Consider the following 20,720-nt stretch of genomic DNA (forward strand, 5'->3'; position numbering starts at 1 on the left):
ATTTTTAGATGGTCATTTCTTTTTTCCTGCTGAATAAATTCCTTGCGGGCAACCAACCTCTGTATCTTTAGTTTTGTGAATAGTATGAGCTTTGAGGATATTTTGGTGGAACATATATGAGAAAAGGAAGAGCAGGGTGCACACACAGGGGACCTGATGAATTAGAGGTGAGACTGAGTCTGCCGTTTCCTAACACCATGCTGTCTTTAGGACTTTGCAGTGCCCTGGATTGTCCAGGGGAGAGAGTTCTTGACCAGTAAATGCACAAATTTGATTCTCAGTGAAAGCAAAGTTCCAAAAAGAAGGATACTTATTTCTGATTTTGTTATGTTCTCTTTCTTACTTTTTTTCTTTCTCATACCACCTCTCTTGGAACATAAACTAGTGAGTAAGACTCAATTTTCTCATCTCTAAAATGAAAGATTTGAATCGATATTCCCAATAGTCCCTCCCTGTTCTGATATATTCCAACTCTTAGATGCTTCTGTTTAAGAACGGGAGGTGGGAAGGCAAGTGACTAAATGGTCAGAAAGAGTCAGGAAAGCTTCAAATTGCTTTATTGACCATGTCTTCATGTGATAAAGGTGCTATAAAATCTTGAATGTGTGGATTAATATACTTGAATAATTATGACTAATAGTTAAAATGTAACTGTGACTGATAAAGTAGAGGGGACTTTTCTAATTTCCCGGGTTGGGCAGGATCACCTATATTCCCTGAGAACAGTGCAGATATATGGGACTTGGCCTTTGGACATGAGGCAGAGTTACATTTAAAAAGAGGCAAGATTTTTATTCAATGGGATCTGTACATCAGGAGAAGAGAAGTCATAGGTCTGATGTAGATTTCATGCAAACTTAACTGGAAGGATAGTTTGGGGACAGTGGTTACTGGGCTACCGGGGAGTGAAATTCACATTCCTCTAGGCTAAAATATCAGATCTTCCCAGAGATATGACCTGATTGTAAAAGGCCATACCTGGAGGAGGGGAAAGAGAAACTTAAGGATCTCGAAGAGGCTTTTTCTTGGCCGGGAAGAACCTGACTGCTATCTAATCTGGGTTACCATATGGCCTGCCTCTAACCATAACCTGAGCCACGTCCATCTCTGTTTCAGTTTCAATCTGAGTGGGTTGAATGTGTTTCTTCCATGATCAATAATTGCAGAGTGCAATAAACCTCCAGCCAGGGGTAAAAAGGGTGAAGTGTCTGCAAGTCTATGCCAAGAGGAAGTGAAGACAGAGTTCCAACCTGAACTGTCATTGTGCTACGCAAGATTGTGCATGGGCAGCAAGGCATGGAATCCAGGGATGTTAGAAAAACTGTCTGGAGACACAGGACAGGTCCAACAACCCAACACACACTTACAATATATGGTCAATCAAGGGGCTTGGACCAAAGCCCCATCCAACAAGATGGAGAAAGCATAGTCAGGAGGACAGGAGCCTGGAGAAATTCTTTTGGGGTTACAAGACAGAGGTTTTCACAGTCTTATATGAGATGTAAAATCTTTCTCAGAAGTGGGAAAGGAGCTGGGTCCAGTGGTGCACACCTGTAATCCCAGTGGCTTGGGAGCCTGAGGCAGGAGGATCATGAGTTCAACGTCCACCTCGGCAAGAGCAAGGTGCAGGGCAATCCAGTGAGATCCTGTCTCTAAATAAGAAATAGGGTTGGGGATGCGGCTCAGTGGTCGAGTGCTCTGAGTTCAATCACCAGTACTAAAAAAGAAGTGGGAAAGGAGCCCTTAAAAAGGCTGGTCTGCTTACACGCCAGTTTTTGATATCCTGAGGTTTTATTTCAGTTTGGTTGGAAAGCCTGTTGCTTCCCACGGGGCAATGTGGGTTCTAAATGCCCACAACTCACCTCACACTCAACTGAATGCATTCTTTTTCAGGGCCATGGAGACTATCTTCTCCAATAAGAGGAGCTTCATCTTATCCCGTTCTACTTTCGCGGGATCTGGTAAATTTGCTGCTCATTGGCTGGGGGACAATGCGGCTACATGGGATGATCTCCGATGGTCCATCCCTGGTATCCTTGAGTTCAACCTGTTTGGCATCCCCATGGTGAGCCTCATTCCTAGCCAAGGAACTTCAACCCTTTGTCCTTGGACACTCCTTCCATCATCAGTCTTTGAGTATCTTTGAAAAACTAAGGAGCACATGTCTCTTGAGATATGTATTGGAAAAAATAAATTTCTATGGGTGGTGTAAGCTGTCTTCTGAAGATAGGACGTTAAAATTGATCATTGTATTGTCACCCATGGAGTCTCTGGAGATGGGAAAGAGATACCATGAGTGAACTGCATTAGTATCACAGAAAAAAATCCCACCAGGAGAGCATCAGTGAATAGGGAAGAATGAAACTGGGAACTGAATGTTGAGGAAGAGTCCTCTGTATAGGGACCATGATCAATGTCACCAGTCAGTCTGCTCAGTCTATCCTGTGATACACACTTTGTTTCTCTCATTTGTCTGTGGTCCTGCCCTGGGACTATGGAATCTCTAATGCCAATGTGATATTTCCTTTTTCTTTATCATAGAAGCACACAGTCAGTGCTTTTACCTCTCTCAATGATTAACATTTTTGTCTGTGTGCTGATTCTCCAGGTAGGTGCCAACATCTGTGGTTATAAAGAAAACGTCACAGAGGAGCTCTGCAGAAGGTGGATGCAACTTGGAGCATTTTATCCACTATCAAGGAATCACAATGGGCCTGGGTTCAGGGTAAGGTCTCCGAGAAGTGGCAGAGAAGTGATTGTTTCATTTGTTTGTTTTCAAAGAGGGGTTGAGGGAGAGTCTATAGTTAACCCTCACTAGAGAAAAAGGATAGGTAAATCTTACAAGATACACCTGAAACACAGGGTATCAGGGTAAGAGTGGGTGGGAAGGGGCATGCATATATATTAAATGATTTTATTGTTGGAAATTCACCCACAAAGGTGAGAAAATTGGTTAAAGCTTCTATAGTGCTTCTGTCACCTTTGTTGTCTGCTTATAGGAGCTAAGACAATTGGAGTTCATTAGAATCTGACTTTGTTTAATAAAATGGAAATCACTCATAGATATGATAGAGCAAAGGAGAAGGATTTAGGGACAGGCAGACCAGTGATCTGAAATACTTTTTCACTTTGTATGTTTTTATGAATAGTTTGGAAGACCACTTCTATACTACTTCCCATGATTCATGCAACTTTTATCCTTTTCCTTGTGGGTGATTCTTGGATTGAACCCAGGGATGCTTTACCACTGAGCTGTATCTCCAGCCCTTTTTAGTTTTATTCTTTTCTTTTTAATTTTTTTAGTTGTATATGGACACAATACCTTTATTTTATCTATTTATTTTATGTGGTGCTGAGGATCGAACCCAGTGCCTCACGCTTGTGAGATAAGTGATCTGCCACGGAGCCCCAACCCCAGCCCTAGTTGTTATTCTTGAGACAGGGTCTTGATAAGTTGCCAAGGCTAGAAATGGACTTGCCATCTTCCTTCAGCCCCATGAGTGGGATTACAAAATGATATTATTGATGGGCAAGTAGATAGAAGTGGCTTCAGAGTCCCTCTTAAGGAGATGTTTATAATCACAGCAGAAATAAGCAAGGTGGGTCGTCCTTTGTTGTAATGAAATAATCTGCAACTGAAATATTTCAAGTTGAGTGGGTTCACATTAGTAGTCTCATTACAGTCATGTCCCCGCAATCATTTTATCCCTAACTCCTGACTTTGTACAGTGACGGTCTCTAACCTGGAGGAACTAACCATTGTTTTAGTCAACTTTTTCATCCCTGTGACCAAAAGACCTGACAAGAACAATTAGAGGAGGAAAAACTCATTTGGGGCTCCTAGTTTCAGAGGTTTCCGTCCATAAACAGCCGACTCCATTGCTCTAGGCCTAAGGTGAAGCTTCATGGAGGAAAGGTGTGGAAGAGCAGAGCAGCTCAGGACGTGGCAACAAGGAAACAGGGAGCACTCCCCTCAAAAAAAGCATTGTCTGACATGTGAGCTTTCTGGGGGAACCTCATATCTAAACTCTAACAACTGTCAACCCTTCAACACATTTTATCTCTGGGCTTTCCTAGCCGCTTGTGGTCTAGAGAGAGATGAATTATTTCTGAATGTTCAAGAAGGTGGCTGGGAGCACAGAAGGCAGGTGCTCTTCACAAAGAGATGGACTGAAATGACTTAGATAAGAGCACTCAGCTCACCAAGGTGGCCTGATTAGAATGTTAGCTTGCTTTCTCATATGCTACCTCTTTTCAATAGGATTGTAATAAGAGCTACACATACCAGTCTAACTTTAAATTTAGAAAGTAAAAAGAAATAGGGAATATCTTAAATGTATTTTATGTAATGCAACATACAAAACATTATCAACCTGTTTTACATAGCTATTATTTTAAATTTTAATTTGTTATATATGACAGCAGATGTATTGCAGTTCGTATTATACATATAGAGCATATTTTTTTATATCTCTGGTTGTACACAAAGTAGAGTCACACCATTTGTGTCTTCATACATGTATTTATGGTATTGATGTCTATCTCATTCCACCGTCTTTCCTACCCTCATGCCTGCTCTCTTCCCCTCCCTCCCTTTTGCCCTATCTAGAATTCATCTAATCCTCCCATGCACCCCCAACCACATTATGAATTAGCATCTTGAAATCAGAGAAAACATTCGGCATTTGGTTTTTTGGGACTGGCTAATTCACTTAGCATTATATTCTCCAACTCCATCCATTCACCTGCAAATGCCACGGTTTTATTCTTTTTTAATAGTCAATAAATTCCATTATGTATATATACCACATTTTCTTTATTCATTCATCTACTGAAGGGTACCTAGGTTGGTTCCTTGGTTCCACAGTTTAGCCATTGTAAATTGTGCTGCTGTAAACATTGATGTGGCTGTGTTCCTGTAGTAAGTTGTTTTTAAGTCCTTTGGGTATAGACCTGAGAAGTGGGATAGCTGGGTCAAATGGTGGTTCCATTCCCAGTTTTCCAAAGATTCTCCATACTGCTTTACATATTGGCTGTACCAATTTGCAGTCCCACCAGCAATGAATGAGTATTCCTCCCCCCAACACACATCCTCGCCAGTACTTATTATTGTTTTTATTCTGCCATTCTGACTGAAGTGACATGAAATCTTAGGGTAGTTTTCATTTGCATTTCTCTAATAGCTAAAGATTTGAACATTTTTTCATATAATTGTTGATTGATTATATATTATATTCTGAGAAGTGTCTGTTCAGTTCCTTGGCCCACTTATTGCTTGGGTTATTTGTTATTTTGGTGTTAAGATTTTTGAGTTCTTTACATATCCTAGAGATTAGTGCTCTATCTGATGTGCGTGTGGTAAAAATTTGTTCCCAAATTGTAGGCTCTCTATTCACCTCACTTATTGTTTCTTTTGATGAGAAGAAGCTTTTTAGTTTGAATTTATCTCATTTATTGATTTTTGATATTAATTCTTGCACTATAGGAGTCTTATTAAGGAAGTTGGGGCCTAATCTGACATAATGGAGGTTTGGGCCTACTTTTTCTTCTAATAGCCACAGGGTCTCTGGTTAAATTCCTAGGTCTTTGATCCACTTTGATTTGTTTTTTTGTGCATGGTGAGAGATAGGGTTTGAAAAGATAGTCTCTTCAACAAATGGTGCTGGGAAAACTGGAAATCCATATACATAAGCTATTATTAATGAGCTATTTTATATCCCTTTTTATCAAGCCTTCAAAATTCAGTGTATATTTTTACAACTGTATACATCTTAATTTGCATTAGTTAAATTTTTAGCAGTTGAAGTAAAACAATTCTATCAAAACAATGAAGCTTTGTTTAATGGAAACTATGTTACATTGATTCAGTGTTTATATTTATATTTAAATCGGCCATAACAAACAAAATTAAAAGTTCAGTTTCTCAGTCTTATTGACCACATTTCAAGTGTCCAGTAGACATGTGATTCATGGCTACCACAGTGAACAGCACAGTTCTAGACTTTCTCAGTTGGAAACCAAGGAGGTGGAGGCTGTGCAGTACTGGTTTTTTGTGTGTGTTTGGCCTCAGGGTCCTTATGAGCCCCATACTGAATACATAGAATAGTTCTATTTGCAGAGCACCAACAAAGGAAAGCAGTAAATTCAGGTAATTTCCTCCAAAATTTACTCCCAGTGATACCACTGGTTACTGGTGAGGAGTCCTGCTTCCCCACATGTTGAAGTTTGAGCATTAGAGAAGCACGCCGAGGCAAGCATATAAAGCAGGGTTTATTTATAAAGGGGTAACATAGACTTCTCCCAGGAGGGAGGAGGGGGCCATAGCTGGTACCCTGGTATCCTGAGTGAAAGGAAAGTGACCACAACACTCGAGCAACCAAAAGATCTTTATTGCAGCAGTGCAACAAAGAGAAAAGAAAGAAGAAAAGAGAGAGAGAGAGAAGAAGAAGAAAAGAGAGAGAGAGAGAGGAAGTGCACGCAGGAGAGAGACAGAGAAAGCAAGAGAGATAGCAAGAGAGAGAGAGGGAGCAAGAGAGAAAGAGCAAGAGAGAGGGGGGCCTGGCAGGAGGGAGTTTTTATAGCCCAAATCTAATGGGGCCTCTGGGTCTGCAAGCTGCCTTGTTGGCCCAAGGGGGGGTTAAGTGTTCAGCCTTGAGCAGGGTTGAATGTTCAGACTTGAGACAAACAGGTGATAAAGGACCAGATAGAGGGGGATTTGAGTGGTGGGCTATCTTGCAGCCAACATCTGTTCATCCTGCCCTGCAGACAACACAGTTCAGCCTGTTCTGCACCCAACACTGAGAAGTGAAGGTGTTTTGCACTTTTATATGTCCTAGGCTTCCTTTGTTCTCCTGCTCTCTTCCCTTTATCTCTCTCCTTCGTATGTATGTGACTAGGCCCAGGAAATGCTCAGTGGGATGGCCAAAGGTGAAGAGGCTGGGAGGAGTGATCCAGGCAGGAGGGGGGCCCAGGGCAAATTAATTAGCAATTTTTACAACTCCCTGTAGGGAGGGACAATTCCTGGGACTGATTACCTTAGCAACAGGTTGGCGCTGGGGCACCTTTTTGACAAGGATGGAGGAAGAGCTATGAAGGAATTAACATTTTAATCCCTCCAATCCCTTGGCTATCTGCCTGTGTAATTCTGGCTTTACCAGTCATGTTACCAGATGACAGGTCTAAATATGACATGCAAAACTTTTACATCTTCCAAATTTTAATGAAATTATCACAAAATGAGTGCCAACCATTGATGGAAAATTTCTGTCTCTGGGTGGTAAGAAGAGTAGATTTCTCTTCTAATGGGTTCCTTTCTTGCTCTTGGAAAAAAATCTGCTAAAACCTGGCCTTGTGGTTTCTTCACACCTTTTACATCTAAGAACAAATAGAGGTCATTCTCTTCAGGCTAGAGAAAATAAAATAAGTTGTGATGGCGAAAATATGACAGATGAAACGATATAATATTTTAAATTGGAAAATCTGTTAAAATACATGAAAAGAAAAAATGAATTATAGATCATGGCGGTAAGCAGTATGGCTAGGGAAATGGATTTAAAATTATTTTAGTAGTGCACCTCAGTTCAGTACAATTTTTTATTATTATCTTCCAAATAAATATTATAAAGACCCTCAATAAATAAGAGCAGTTTGGGGGGGGAGCAGGGCCCACTGTGGCCCCTTTATGTCCATTGCAACTCTGTGGGCTTCTTGGCCACCGGGGCTGCTCTGGTCTGCCCTCAGAAGACAAGTGCCAAATGAAAGTTCTGCCACCTGCTTGCAATTCCACATTGAGGAAGTCGTGTGACCTTGGATGGTGCTTCCTTAGCTGCACAACGAAGGAGTGGGGTCAAGAATCTTTCAGTTATGGAAATGCTTTGACGTCCTCCAAGTTGGGGAACATTGCTCCTGTCACCTGGGAAAACCTGTCACGAGGGGACTTTTAAATGGTGATGGAAAAAACAACTCAGTCATTGCTTCCATTTTCTTCTAGGACCAGGATCCTGCTGCCTTCGGTTCTGCGTCCCTGCTGCTGAATTCCTCCAGACATTATCTGAACATCCGATACACTCTGCTGCCCTATCTCTACACCCTCTTCTACCGCGCTCACACCCAGGGGCAGACAGTAGCAAGGCCCCTGTTACATGAGTGAGTTTCCAAACCCTCAGAGAACCCCCTTCAGATAGCCGTTTCATTTGTCTTGCTAATGGGAACAAGGTGAGTTAGGACACATCATGTGCTCTTGTCTTGTGCTGGGAATTGCGCATGCTTCACCGAGTCTCTCTTTTCTAGATTCTACCAGGACCCAGCCACGTGGGAAGTGCATGAGCAGTTTTTGTGGGGGCCTGGACTCCTCATCACACCTGTCCTGTATGAAGTATGTTTGTAACCTGAACGACAGGGTGGGATATTACACTTGTCCTTGTTGCATTCCAGCTGAATGAACCAGGTCCTGAGCATCTATGATTGTATTTAAATCTGACTATGTATATAAATAAGACAGCCCATAAAGGTTTAGAAATAGGAAAAGAGTATTCTTGGTTCATTGACCCACCAAGGAAAACAATTTTCATCTTGAAAAATTGCCTCACAACCTGTGTCATTAGACATTCAGGATGGCATTGACATGGGTTTTAAATACCTTGGTGTGTGTGTGTGCTGACATGTGTGTTTCCCGATAACCAGAAGGGTGTGCTTTGGGGTTGGGCTGAGAAGAAAGTTTGGATATGTTGAAGAGCAGGGAGGGAAAACAGAGGGATGGTCAAAGGTGGGAGAGTTACTCTGAGGTCCCTGCATAGAGGACCACCTTCATTTTCCTGAAGTGTGACTTGGGGCAGGGCTGAGTGGGGAAGGTCAGGGAAGGATCGGAATTGAGTACACCTGCTTATAAACACAGGAGCTAGGTTTTTGTCTTGGGGGCCTGGCTGGATCATCTCCACCCAGCATGACTCAGTGTATGAACTTTCTATGCTTTCCCTAGAAAATGCACAAGCATTACAGACTTAATTTCTAGATACAACCCTGCTTTGAATAAACTGCCCAACCTCTCGGGATTTCTGCAGTTTTTATTAGTGGAGTGGATGATCCCCGCTGTCTCCCAGGGTTGTTCAAATGATGACGTGCAGTGATGTGGAGGTGTTGGGTAAACTGTAAAGTGGGATGCTACCCTTGCTTTTCCTTTTCATTTCCCTAGGGTGCAGACCAAGTAAGAGCGTACATTCCAGATGCCACCTGGTATGACTACGAGGCAGTAAGTGCAGTGACTCCAATTGTCTCAGAAATATGCCTCTGGCAGAGAGCAATTGTATGCCAGCAGTCTTGAGGGCTCGGGGTAGGATAATCATACGAGGTTTTACATTTAATTGATTGTGGGTACATTCAGGATGGTGTAACAAAGTACCTTACACTGGGTAATTTGTAAACAACCAAGATCTATCACCCAAGTTCTAGAGGCTGAAAAGTCCAAGATGGAGGCAATAGGAGAGGCAGTGTCTGGTGAGGGCTCACTCTTCTTCACTGATGGCACTTCTCACTGAGCCCTCTTGACTTAAGCACTTACCCAAATGCCCCACCTCTTAATATCACCATAATAGGGTATTAGGTTACAAAATATGAGTTTTAGGAGGACATTGACACTAAGATTATAGTAGAAGACTTTTTAAAATGTACAGTGAAATAATTTGAATAGCTGGAGTAGGTTTTTTGGAAATTTACTCTTTAATTCTTGGACCTGTGCAGTTATTGGCCTTTATCTGTGATAATATAAAGAACTCAAGCTCAGTTGGGGGAATTGTGGTGTGTTAGTCAGTTTTCTGTTACTATAACAAGTACACCAAATGATCCCCTTATAAAGAGAAAAGGTTTATTTCAGCTGTAGTTTCAGAGGTTCTAGTCCATGATTAATTGGCCTTATGCTTTGGGCCTGTGATGGCACATCACAGCAAGAACTTATGGTGAAGCACCTCTCAACTCATGGCCAGAAAGTGAAAGAGAGAAAAAGAAGAGGTAGAGACCCTTTAAGTATACACCAACAATGCCCTAAAACCTCTCACAAGGCAGCCCCCACCTACTAAAAGTTTCCACCACCTACTAATAGCTCCACACTGGAACCAAACCTTTAACACATGGACCTTTGGGAACATCCTGATTCCAAGTGCGTTGTACAGTATGGTATGCCGTAAAGGAAGGGTGTGGATTGGAGTCTCAACTCTGCTCTCTACCCGCTATATACCTCAAGAAAGTCACTTCATTTTGGAAGTCTCCATTTTTCTCTTCTTTAAAATGAGGCAATTGAACTGGATGATCTCCAAGGTTCTTCGTAGTCCTCACGTTCTCTTTCCTTTTGTGGCTTAGGGAGATGCCATCCAGTGGAGAAAGCAATTTGTGGATATGCTACTCCCAGGGGACAGGATTGGCCTTCACCTTCGAGGAGGCTACATATTTCCCATCCAGCAGCCGAACACAACCACAGAAACCAGGTAAGTAAGCTCTTGTGTCTTCTAGGACGTGACTACTTTGGTGCCCTAGTGGGACATGGCATTATGAGGTAGACAGTAGAGGCTGAGAGCAGGTGGCCAGGGAAATAGTGCCAGGAAGCAGTCTCCCTCTCCTCCTTTCAAAGTTGGCTCCAAATTGTCCTCTGAGTCCTCATTGGGCAGGAGCAAATGTAGCCTCAGTTCCTTAACATTTCTATAGTTCTTTATACTTGTATTAAATTAAATTATAGGGATAAGCAAAATAATAACCCATGAGGATTTCCCTGTGGCCAGAAATTATCCTCAGGTAAATCCCCTATTGTGTGGGAGAACACAAATTCAGAAGGAGATAAAGGGTGATCGTGCGACTTCAACATAGCTTCGAGTTCAGGAGCTCAGATTCTGGAGACAGACAGTTTAAGTTCAAGTCCTGGCTCTGCAATATATATATACCCTGGGCACCTCACTTTTCTGAACTTATGCTTTTCCTTGGTAAACTGGGGAGGATGATAGTCTGACTTTTTACAATGGCTGTGATTGTTAATTGGATTGATACAGATGACAACGCGTGTAGGATATTTACAAGAGTGCCTGTCACAGGGTAAGCACCCAATACATATTCACTGTTAGGGTGATTGCAAACCCACTACCAACAGGTACTGCATCCCTCCACCAGTCAATCTTACGATCACTCTACTAACTTCTGCTGTCTGCCTACACCCAACTTCCATGTTTGCACACAATGTTAGGATCTACTAAGTTTCTGGGATGGACTCTGGGAGATCTGTCCCTGGGACATCAAGGGGTCTGGTTTCACATGGATCCCTCTCTTCTTCATTCTCTGAAACTGGGAACTACTCTTCTCAGCCGGAAGAATTCCCTGGGACTCATCGTCGCCTTGGACTATAAGAGAGAAGCCAAAGGAGAGCTGTACTGGGACGACGGTGTGACTAAAGGTAGTCTTCCTCCTGGGGCCATCTCTGTGGCCCTCAGTGGGAGCGAATCACTGAAGGCTGCCCAGTAAGGCACTCTTATCCTGCTGTTTATTTCTGTAGCTCATAATTATTGAGTGAGAACTCAACTGATAGGTTCCGTTAGCCACACACAGTGCATAAATGACTTCAAAATGTCCAGCTTCTGTGTTATGGACCCTTCCAAAGCAACAGACATCAGTTTGTTTAGTTTACTTATTCTCTTCTCTGGATATCATTATTTATACAAAGCAATACATTTTGGTTACATCTTTGTAAAGTACAGATTCAGTTGCTCTTGAGGCAGATGAATCTCATTTGTATAGCGTGCTTTTAAATTTTAAGCTTTTCATATGCATGCCTCACAAGTTTTTAGCCTGGGATTATATAAAAATTCCACCCTGAATGAAGTCAGAACTGTTAATATTTATTTGCTATTTATTAATATATAATAAACAAGACATATGCACAAGAATGTGATATAAAATGTACCTTGGGAAAGCCATAGTCTAACAGGATAGGTACTAAGCAAGTGGAAAACTATAATGCAATTCAAACAGTATTAATTTGAGCAAAACAGTACCACAAAGAGTAATAAGAATTCATAGAAAGTGCTCCAAGAAACTTCTGTGGTGGTTGACAAAAATGTGCAGATTAGATGCAAAGGTATTTCAGGTAAAGAAAAAAGCTAGACTCCTCTGCTGCCCACAGTGATGGACCTGCATCTATCTTTCTCTTTCAGATGCTGTAACTAATAAGACATATATTCTGTATGATTTCTCTGTTACTTCTGTAAGTACTATTTTCATGAAACACACACTTGATGCTCCTTGCTGAGGTTGCTGTTTGAGTTTTTGGTGTTCTATAGATGCTTGGTTACATAAAATAGGGACAGCAACGTTTGACTGTATGTCCTGGAAAGGATTTGAGATAACACTGAAGTGTTTAATCTGTGTCAGATGAATAATAAGCTCTGAAAAAAATTCTGAGTTGTGTGCAGAAATTATATATATATATATATATATATATATATGGAAAATATCATTGCATTTGATTTAGGTGATGAGTCAGGACTTCTAAGATGTGTCCTTCAGAGGGGTGCAAGTGTGTGGGGGGTACAGTGTGGTTGATGAATGAAATGCTTTGTTGAGGTTCTCTTTTCCTTCTGAGCCCCTAAAACTTGCCTTCGAACACAGGTATCCAGTAGTGGCTTGGAAAGTTTGGAAAGTACAGGACATTACTTGTCTCCCTCCATTTCCCAAGGGCCTGAGGAGAGGGAAAAGCCGCCAGGCTGACAGAAAGTGTTAGGGTGATTGCAAACCCACTTCCAACAGGCACTGCATCCCTCCACCAGTCAATCTTACGATCTAAATTCTAATTTGGTTTTCTTGGAAGTCCAATTATGTGTGTACAGATATTTCTCTCGTAAGGATCTCTATCCTTTTTTTCCTTTTCTTATAAATTTTCTCTTTTCTTATAAATTCACATTTTTTAAAAAAATTAAACTTACATTTTGAGATAAAGATCCCTATGCAGTTATAATACATAACACTGTGCTACCATGCACCTTGTACACAGTTCCCTTAATCTTATAGAATTGTTGAATAATTTTACAGCCAGGTTATTGGCATTGATTCTTTCAAAACATAGAGCATCTCCATCACTACAAAGATCCCTCTTGTTTCCCTTTTATAGCCATACCCACCTGCCTCCTTCTGTATTCCCTGGCAACCAATAATCTGTTCCCATTTCTGTAATTTTGTTCTTCTAAGAATTTTATGTAAATGGAATTATGTAGTATATGTAAGTTTGGAAATTTGCTTTCTTCATTTATCAAAATCTTCTCAAAATTCTTCCATGTTGTCATATTTTTTATATATCAGTAGTTTCCAGGTATTATTCATTTGATAAAGGGAATCTGGAATATACCCATGTACAGGTTGGCACTGGGACCTGAGCATCTCATGTCATGGGCTATTCTAAATAAAACTGCTATGGAAATTCATGTACAGATTTTATACAAAACAGAGCTTTTTATTTCTTTGAGACAAATACCCAAGAGTCCAGTTGCTGGGTCTTTTATTTGTCCATGTTTAGTTTTTGTTGTTGTTGTTGGTATTGTTTTATTTGTTTTTGGTACCAAGAATTAAACTCAGGGACACTCAACCACTGAGACACATCCCTAGCCCTCTTTATATTTTATTTAAAGACAGGGCTTGCTGAGCTGCTTAGAGCCTTGCTAAGTTGCTGAGGCTGGCTTTGAACTCATGATCCTCCTGCCTCAGCCTCCCAAGCCACTGGGATTACAGGTGTGCCCCACGATGCCTGGCCCATGTTCAGTTTTATAAGAAACCTCCAAACTGTTTTCCAAAGTGGAAGGGCTGCTTTACATTTCTACCAGCAAGATATGAATGACCTAGTATCTGCATAATCACCTGCACTTGATGTTGTTGCTATTTTTCATTTTAGCTGTTCTGAAAAGTGTGTGATGATATCTCATTGCAGCTTTAATTTGTTCTTCTCTGATGTCTAATGATGTTGGTCTGTTTGCCATTTGTAAATTCTTTTCAATGAAATGTTTGTTTGATTCTTTGCCCAATTTCTAATTGAATTATTTTGTCATTTAAAAAGAATATTTTTACTTGTAGATGGATCCAATACCTTTATTTTCTTTCTTTATTTTTATGTGGTGCCAAGGATCGAACCCAGTGCCTCACATGTGCTAGGAAAGTGCTCTATCACTGAGCCACAACCACAGCCCTTGACATTATTTTTTTAACTGTTCAGTTTTGAGAGTTCTTACATATTTTCAGTATCAGTCCTTTGTCAAACATGAAGTTTACCAATACTTTTTCTCTTTGTAGTCTTTCACAAAGCAAATTTAAAATTTTTGGTAAGTCTAATTTCTCATTATTTTTTATAGATTATATTCTTGGTATAATATCTAAGAATTTTTTTTCTAAGAATCTTTTACTGGCCATATACTTGGTATTTTCCTCCTATATATTTTTTTCTAAAGATTTTAAAATTTTAACTTTTACATTTAAGATCGTGTTCTGTTTGATCCATTTTGATTTAGGCCAGGTTCAACATTTTGCCTGTGCACACCCAGCTGCCCTCTCACCCTTGTTGAGTTGGCCATCCTTTCTCTCTTGTGTCGCCATTGAACCTCGGTCAGGTATCAGGCACATTATGTGGGACTTCTCTGCAAGTATCCAAGTGATCCTTTGCTCTTTAGTGTTCAGTCCCACTTTCTTTGTTGAACTCAGCTCTGTTGCTTTTAAACTCTGGCTCCCTAAATTAGTGATCTAATTTCTCTGTGTTTCAGTGTTCTCATCTAAAAAATGGGGATAATTATAATTTTGACTTCATAATCTGCTGAGAGAATTAAACGAGGCAACATATATGTAAACACCTTAGCACAGTGCCTTGAACATTGTAAGCATTCATAAATTTTAGCTCTTATTATTTATTAAAATTAAAAGAAAAAGTTACTCTGTGTGTGTGTGTGTGTGTGTGTGTGTGTGTGTCTATATCTGTGTACCAGTGGTCTTTGTGTGTGCTTATATCTCTCTTTGCCTTGCAAGAACCTATCCTGTCTACCAGACTATCCTTAATGTCAGGGTCAGATAATCTGAATCAGTGAGAGCCAGTGGCCCAAAGCAAACATGAAATACTATTGAAAGACTTAGGATCTTGAGTCTGAGTCAGAGGCTCCCTGGGGATGACACTTAGCAGCCTTTAGGACACAGAGAAAAGGGAAACACATAAGATCCCAGAGAGATATTGAATGTGACGCACTTACTGCAAACTGGCTTTTCCCCTCCAGAACCGTCTACAGGCAAAGATCATACATAATGGTTATGTGGACCCGGACAACCTCATGTTTACAGATATCAGAATCTTGGGAATGGACAAAGAGCCGAGTAATTTTGTTGTGTCTTTAAATAATGTCGCCACCTCCATTTCAAGTGTTGTCTACAGTGCTTCAACAAAGGTGAGAGATTGTTCCATCGACAGGCCCTTGATGAAAGCCCTGGCCTGAGATTCTGAAGAATAGTCCCTCTTTGTTTTTTTGACTTTGGGCAGTCAGATAGGATACTGGCTTGGGACAGCCACGGCATCACAGGCAGAGTGCAGGGGAAACTTTTGCATGTAAATCCAAATCCTACCACTTTGCTTACATTAGGGTCTGAAGAAGATATGAGAGTTGGAACCCTAAGAAAGGAGAACTCTTTTCTAGACATTTAGAACTAGACAGGCTGAGCCCGGTTAAGACCCAGGGAAACACTTTGCACACATAAGCCTAGTACTGGAGAGTATTTACACATGGCTTCCAGACCACCAGGCAGGACTCTGTCCACACAATTCTACCTCATCTCATTTGTCACTGGAGCCTTTTTTGTCTTCCCCAGGTGGTGACCATTACTGATCTCCAGGGTCTGGTTCTGGGACAAGAATTCTCTATAGAGTGGGATCTTGTAGTCAATGATCTGGAGAAGTTCAACTGCTACCCTGAGGATCCCACTGCCTCTGAGGAGAGTTGCAGACAGCGGGGATGCCTTTGGGAGGTATGGAGCAAAGGCAAGCTCCCATGTTGACGAGGAACTTAGAGAAATTGCCCCACATGTCATTAAGCACCAAGGAAACACTTTAAAAGTTTATGGCCTGAAGAGTACCATGACAGCGTGCCCATATGCATCTGTCAACTCTTCAGGATACGTATTTTCCTCAGATATCCAGAATCAGAAGAGACTCATGGCTATTCTGATTGTTTCCCCAGGCATGTCATTCAAAACCCCATTTTATATGGTAGTGTCCAGTGGGTTTGTATCGTTCATTGGGTATTTTAAGTGAATTTATTTTTCTTCTATTAGAGAACCCAAAGAAGAAGGGTTAAGGGAAGGCGGGTCCTTTCATATGAACAATGGAGAGAATGAAAGCCTGAGAGAGTTAAGGATTCCTCAAGATGGGATTTAGGGCAGTAAGGACACTGGGAGCAGACCCTGCCTCGGGGTTCCAGGCTCCAGGCTGGGCTTCCTGCTGTTCTTGAAGGATTCACTCATTACAGAAGGCTGGTGTGTGTGTGTGTGTGTGTGTGTGTGTGTGTGTGTGTGTGTGTGTGTGTGACAGAGAGAGAGAGAGAGAGAGAGAGAGAGAGAGAGAAATGAGTGTACCTGTGTTCATTGGGTAGGGCTGCTTTACCAAATTCATGCAAACTGATTGGCTTAGCACAATACATACTTATTTCCTCCTGGTTCTGGACTCTAGAAGTCTGAGATCAAGACGTTAGCAGGGTTGGCTCCTTCTGTGGGCTGTGATGTCGGTTCTGTTCCATGATTTACGCCTTGCTTCTGGTGTCAGGCTGGCAGTATTTAGCATTTCTTAGCTTGCACATGCTTCACTCAATCTCTGTCCTCATGTTCACACCTGTGTCTGAATTTTCCCTCCTGAGATCACCAGTCATATTGAATGGGAACCCATCCTAATGACCTCTTCTACACTTGGATCATTCACAAAGACCCTGCTTCCAACTGGTCACATTCATAGTACCAGGGCTTGGGGTCTATCTTTGGGGGCACATGATTCATTAGAAAAGAAAGGGCAAAGCATTCTGAGACTTGGTCTGTGCTAACCAGCTTCTTTAGTAATTAGAGTCTCAGAGTATGGTATCTGAGGCTGACCAAGAGCATCTCCTGTTGTTGTAGCCCACAGCTACTCCTGGTGTGCCCACCTGTTACTATGACACCATCCCTAACTATGCTGCCAGTAACATTCAGTACCTGCCCACGGGCATCACCACCGACCTTACCCTCCTGGCGGTCCCTGCATCTACCCGGGCAGCGGCAGCTCCACCATCACCAGGAGCAGCCACTGTCTCTAATCGTCTCTCTGAAAAGATCAGCCTCCTCAGACTGAGTGTGACCTACCATACAGAGAGCATGCTGCAGATAAAGGTAATTCCCATGCTGCCAATTCTGGTTTTCAAGGGGAGTTCTTAACCTACAGGCCTGTGTAGACGAAAGTCATGAAAAGACTTTTTAATCCACATCTCCCTGCTAAGGATGCAAGAGCTGAGAAGGCCTTAGAGAGATAAAGTCAGAAGTAAATAACAGAGGCAGGGTGTGACCTTAGATCCATCAGGCTTGTGAATTTCCTATAATAATGAATTCTCTAGATCATAAATATTCTCAAAAAATTCTTAGCCCTGAAAACATGAATTTGATTTGTGGTTAATACAAATGAGAGGAACCAACTGGCTTCCAAAATTTCTAGTTATTTCTTTAATAGTGGCTCTCAGACTTTAACATGCATCAGAATCACCTGCAGATGTTAAAACTCAGGCTGCTCAGCCTCACCCTACGGTTTCCAGTTCAGCATTCTGGGCTGGCCCAGCCTGAGTATTTGAATTTCTAAGTTCTCCAGCAATGCTGACTGATGCTTCAGGTGAAAGGGCCACACTTTGAGACCCACTCTTGTCCTTTACTTACCAGAAATACAGTGAGAACCAAGTTTGTTTTCTAGTAGGGGTATTTTTTTTAAAAAAACATGTTTGAAAAACACACACACACACATACAAGTAAATTAGCTATTTCATTTAATCAATGTTCTAAAATATGTATCAGTTCATTTTGAAATCCAAGTTTAATTGTGGAGAGATATTTCACAACATTTTAATTAAGTCATCAAAATCTGGTATGTGTTTGCACTTGTGGTGAATCTTGATTTAGACTCATGCATTTCTGGTGTGCAAAAGCCACACATGGCTGGTGGAGACAGGCTTGAGCAGCTCTGCTCTTGACATGCTCCTCTCACTTGAGTGTGTCCTCCATCACTGTGGGCATCCTGTGAAACCAAATGTTCTGACCAGCAGATCTGGGACAGAGGCTGAGTCTGAATTCCTAACAAGCTCCCAGGCAATGCTGCTGTTTTTGGTTTAAGAAACAGAGTTTTGAAAAGTAGGGCTTTATAAAAAGCTTTACTGAAGTCCAGGCTGTGGGCTAATAGCAGCATGAGGAGGGGATGGTCGCCATGATGGTGACGGTCCCTATCTTGCATGCATGCCGCAGTCCTCTTGTTTTTTCTCACACCAATCCTGTTAGATGAGTAGGAATGAATAGAGGGTACAAAGGAGAAACCTGAAGGACTGAGAAGGCATGCAGCATCTGGAAGCTCAAGTGGTAAAGAGGTCTAGTTCCCAGTATACACATGCAATCTCTCACATGCAGTCTTGAAGTTACATGCACATGTATGTTCATAGAGCACACATCCTAAGTACATATACACACTCTATCCACAAGATTCTATAACCTTAGATTACAAGTTCTCTCGAGTGGGTATTATTGAGGCATTTTGGAAGCTCAGAATCTGCCACAGTAGATAAGGAGGCCTCGCAACTGCTTTTGGGATATTCAGTGCCTCCTGATGTGGTTCAAACTGGTCGAAAACAAACAAGCAACATTGGAAATGAATTCTGTGGGCCAACATGAGGGGTATCAGGTCTCAGACTCCATCAGGAAGAGTTTTTTATTTTTCTCTCTTTGCCAGATCTATGATCCCACTAATAAAAGGTACGAGGTCCCGGTACCTCTGAACACACCACGTTCACCGCTTGTCTCCCCTGAAAACTGCCTGTATGAAGTCAGGGTTCAGAACAATCCCCCTGGAATCCAGATTCGACGCAGAAGTTCCCAAACTGTGATGTAAGTGCTATTTATTGGCTTTAATCAGAGTGACTGATGGTAATTATGGTGTTGCTAATTAAGGCAAGTAAAATATTAGTCTCAGAGACTCTTCATGATGTGTGTGTGTATTTGTTAAAGAGCATGTCAATTTCCTCTTACTTCATTAGGGAATTTATTTTTATGTTAGTCATTAACTCAGAAAGATTAATCAACCTTAGGTTTAAAAAGCCACAAGTGTTGTTTGAATTCAAAGAAAGAAATATCTTTCCTATTTGTTACTCTTGTTAAGTAGAACAGAAAACTGTTAAGTAAGTATAACAAATAACCTCAGATATGTCTGTTCTGTATTATGCTTCATTAAGAAATAATAATTGAAGAAGCAGGAGAGAGGAAAGAGGTGAGTATGAAGAGAGAAATGGACTTTCATCATCTTTGGCTCTATAGACACCATAGACTTCAAGTATTTTTATGATATTAAGTGTGAAAATGTGGATTGTCATTTCTCACCTCTTATCCTGATGCTTGAGGTCCAGGCTTTGCCCAGGATGAGGCCTCTCATCCCAGCAAAGGTTGTCACTTGTATGCACATTTGTGTGGCTTCTGCTGTCTTTGACTATGTATCTGATTTTCTCTGTTTTCATTTTCAGTGAGTTCTCTGGTCAATCTAGAGAAGTTATTCCAAGAGTGTCAATTTTTTCTATCCAAAAGTACTTTTTAGATCTCATTCATTTATTCACATTTGCTGGTATGCCAGGCACTGAGAACTGGACATAAAGAGATGAATTAGACCTGGTACTTGCCCTCAATGAGCCCATAGTTCTGAGAAGGAGCTCTCAGTCTTGCAAAGCACAGAATTAAAATGCAAATGTGGAACCTTGGTACTGAGTCATGGCTATTGTTATGACCTGGTCCTTTTATAACATTTGAACCTGGATCTTGATGTGCAATGATTCAAGAGGCTTCTGAATCATCTAGGCATCCCATTTGCTCCATTTGCTCTGCCTGAGATCTGCAGCTCAGCTTGGAGGTTTGCCTTTGTGTTGCAGTTGGGATTCTCAACTCCCGGGCTTCACCTTCAACGACATGTTCCTTTCCATTTCTACTCGCCTCCCTTCTCAGTACATCTATGGTTTTGGGGAAACTGAGCACATGACTTTCAGAAGAAACATGAACTGGACAACCTGGGGAATGTTTGCTCGGGATGAGCCACCAGCGGTAAGGACAAAAATGAAATTAGCAGTTTCTCCTTCGGCAAATTTACTTTTAATTCTTAGGCCAGTAGATGAGGTTCCATTTATTAGCCTCACCTTTCTAGCTCTTGGTTGTAAGGTTATTAGAGGCCACAGGTAAACTCATAACATATATTTTTCCACCCGTCTCCCATGGATTAAAAATTTTATTTCACAAACTTTTATTTAATATATTCAATGTTTGAGCACATTGCTAGATGCTTATCTGCAAATTTAATAAGACACTGTCTTTGCCCTTCAGAAGTTTATAGACAGACAGATTGGTGTAGAAATAATGATAGCACAGTGTAGTGAGTGCTGTGATAGAATCGTGTATTAATAAGCCACACATGTTGGTGAACA

At 41.3% G+C, this 20,720-nt stretch overlaps 1 protein-coding gene across 1 annotated transcript in view; it reads left to right on the forward strand.

Annotated features, from left to right (window-relative positions):
- Mgam2 (maltase-glucoamylase 2 (putative)) overlaps nt 1-20,720 on the forward strand; it is a 79,964-nt gene that overhangs the window by 25,125 nt on the left and 34,119 nt on the right. The window contains exons 15-27 of the mRNA XM_078027885.1: nt 1,894-2,065; nt 2,609-2,725; nt 7,991-8,145; nt 8,290-8,374; nt 9,191-9,247; nt 10,351-10,475; nt 11,340-11,428; nt 12,186-12,235; nt 15,273-15,440; nt 15,859-16,014; nt 17,152-17,400; nt 18,992-19,146; nt 20,175-20,343. Of these exons, the coding sequence (XP_077884011.1) occupies nt 1,894-2,065; nt 2,609-2,725; nt 7,991-8,145; nt 8,290-8,374; nt 9,191-9,247; nt 10,351-10,475; nt 11,340-11,428; nt 12,186-12,235; nt 15,273-15,440; nt 15,859-16,014; nt 17,152-17,400; nt 18,992-19,146; nt 20,175-20,343 (1,747 nt within the window). The remainder of the gene's footprint in view (nt 1-1,893; nt 2,066-2,608; nt 2,726-7,990; nt 8,146-8,289; nt 8,375-9,190; nt 9,248-10,350; nt 10,476-11,339; nt 11,429-12,185; nt 12,236-15,272; nt 15,441-15,858; nt 16,015-17,151; nt 17,401-18,991; nt 19,147-20,174; nt 20,344-20,720) is intronic.

The sequence above is a fragment of the Ictidomys tridecemlineatus genome, chromosome 2 (genome assembly GCF_052094955.1).
Source record: "Ictidomys tridecemlineatus isolate mIctTri1 chromosome 2, mIctTri1.hap1, whole genome shotgun sequence".
NCBI classification, from domain to species: domain Eukaryota; kingdom Metazoa; phylum Chordata; class Mammalia; order Rodentia; family Sciuridae; genus Ictidomys; species Ictidomys tridecemlineatus.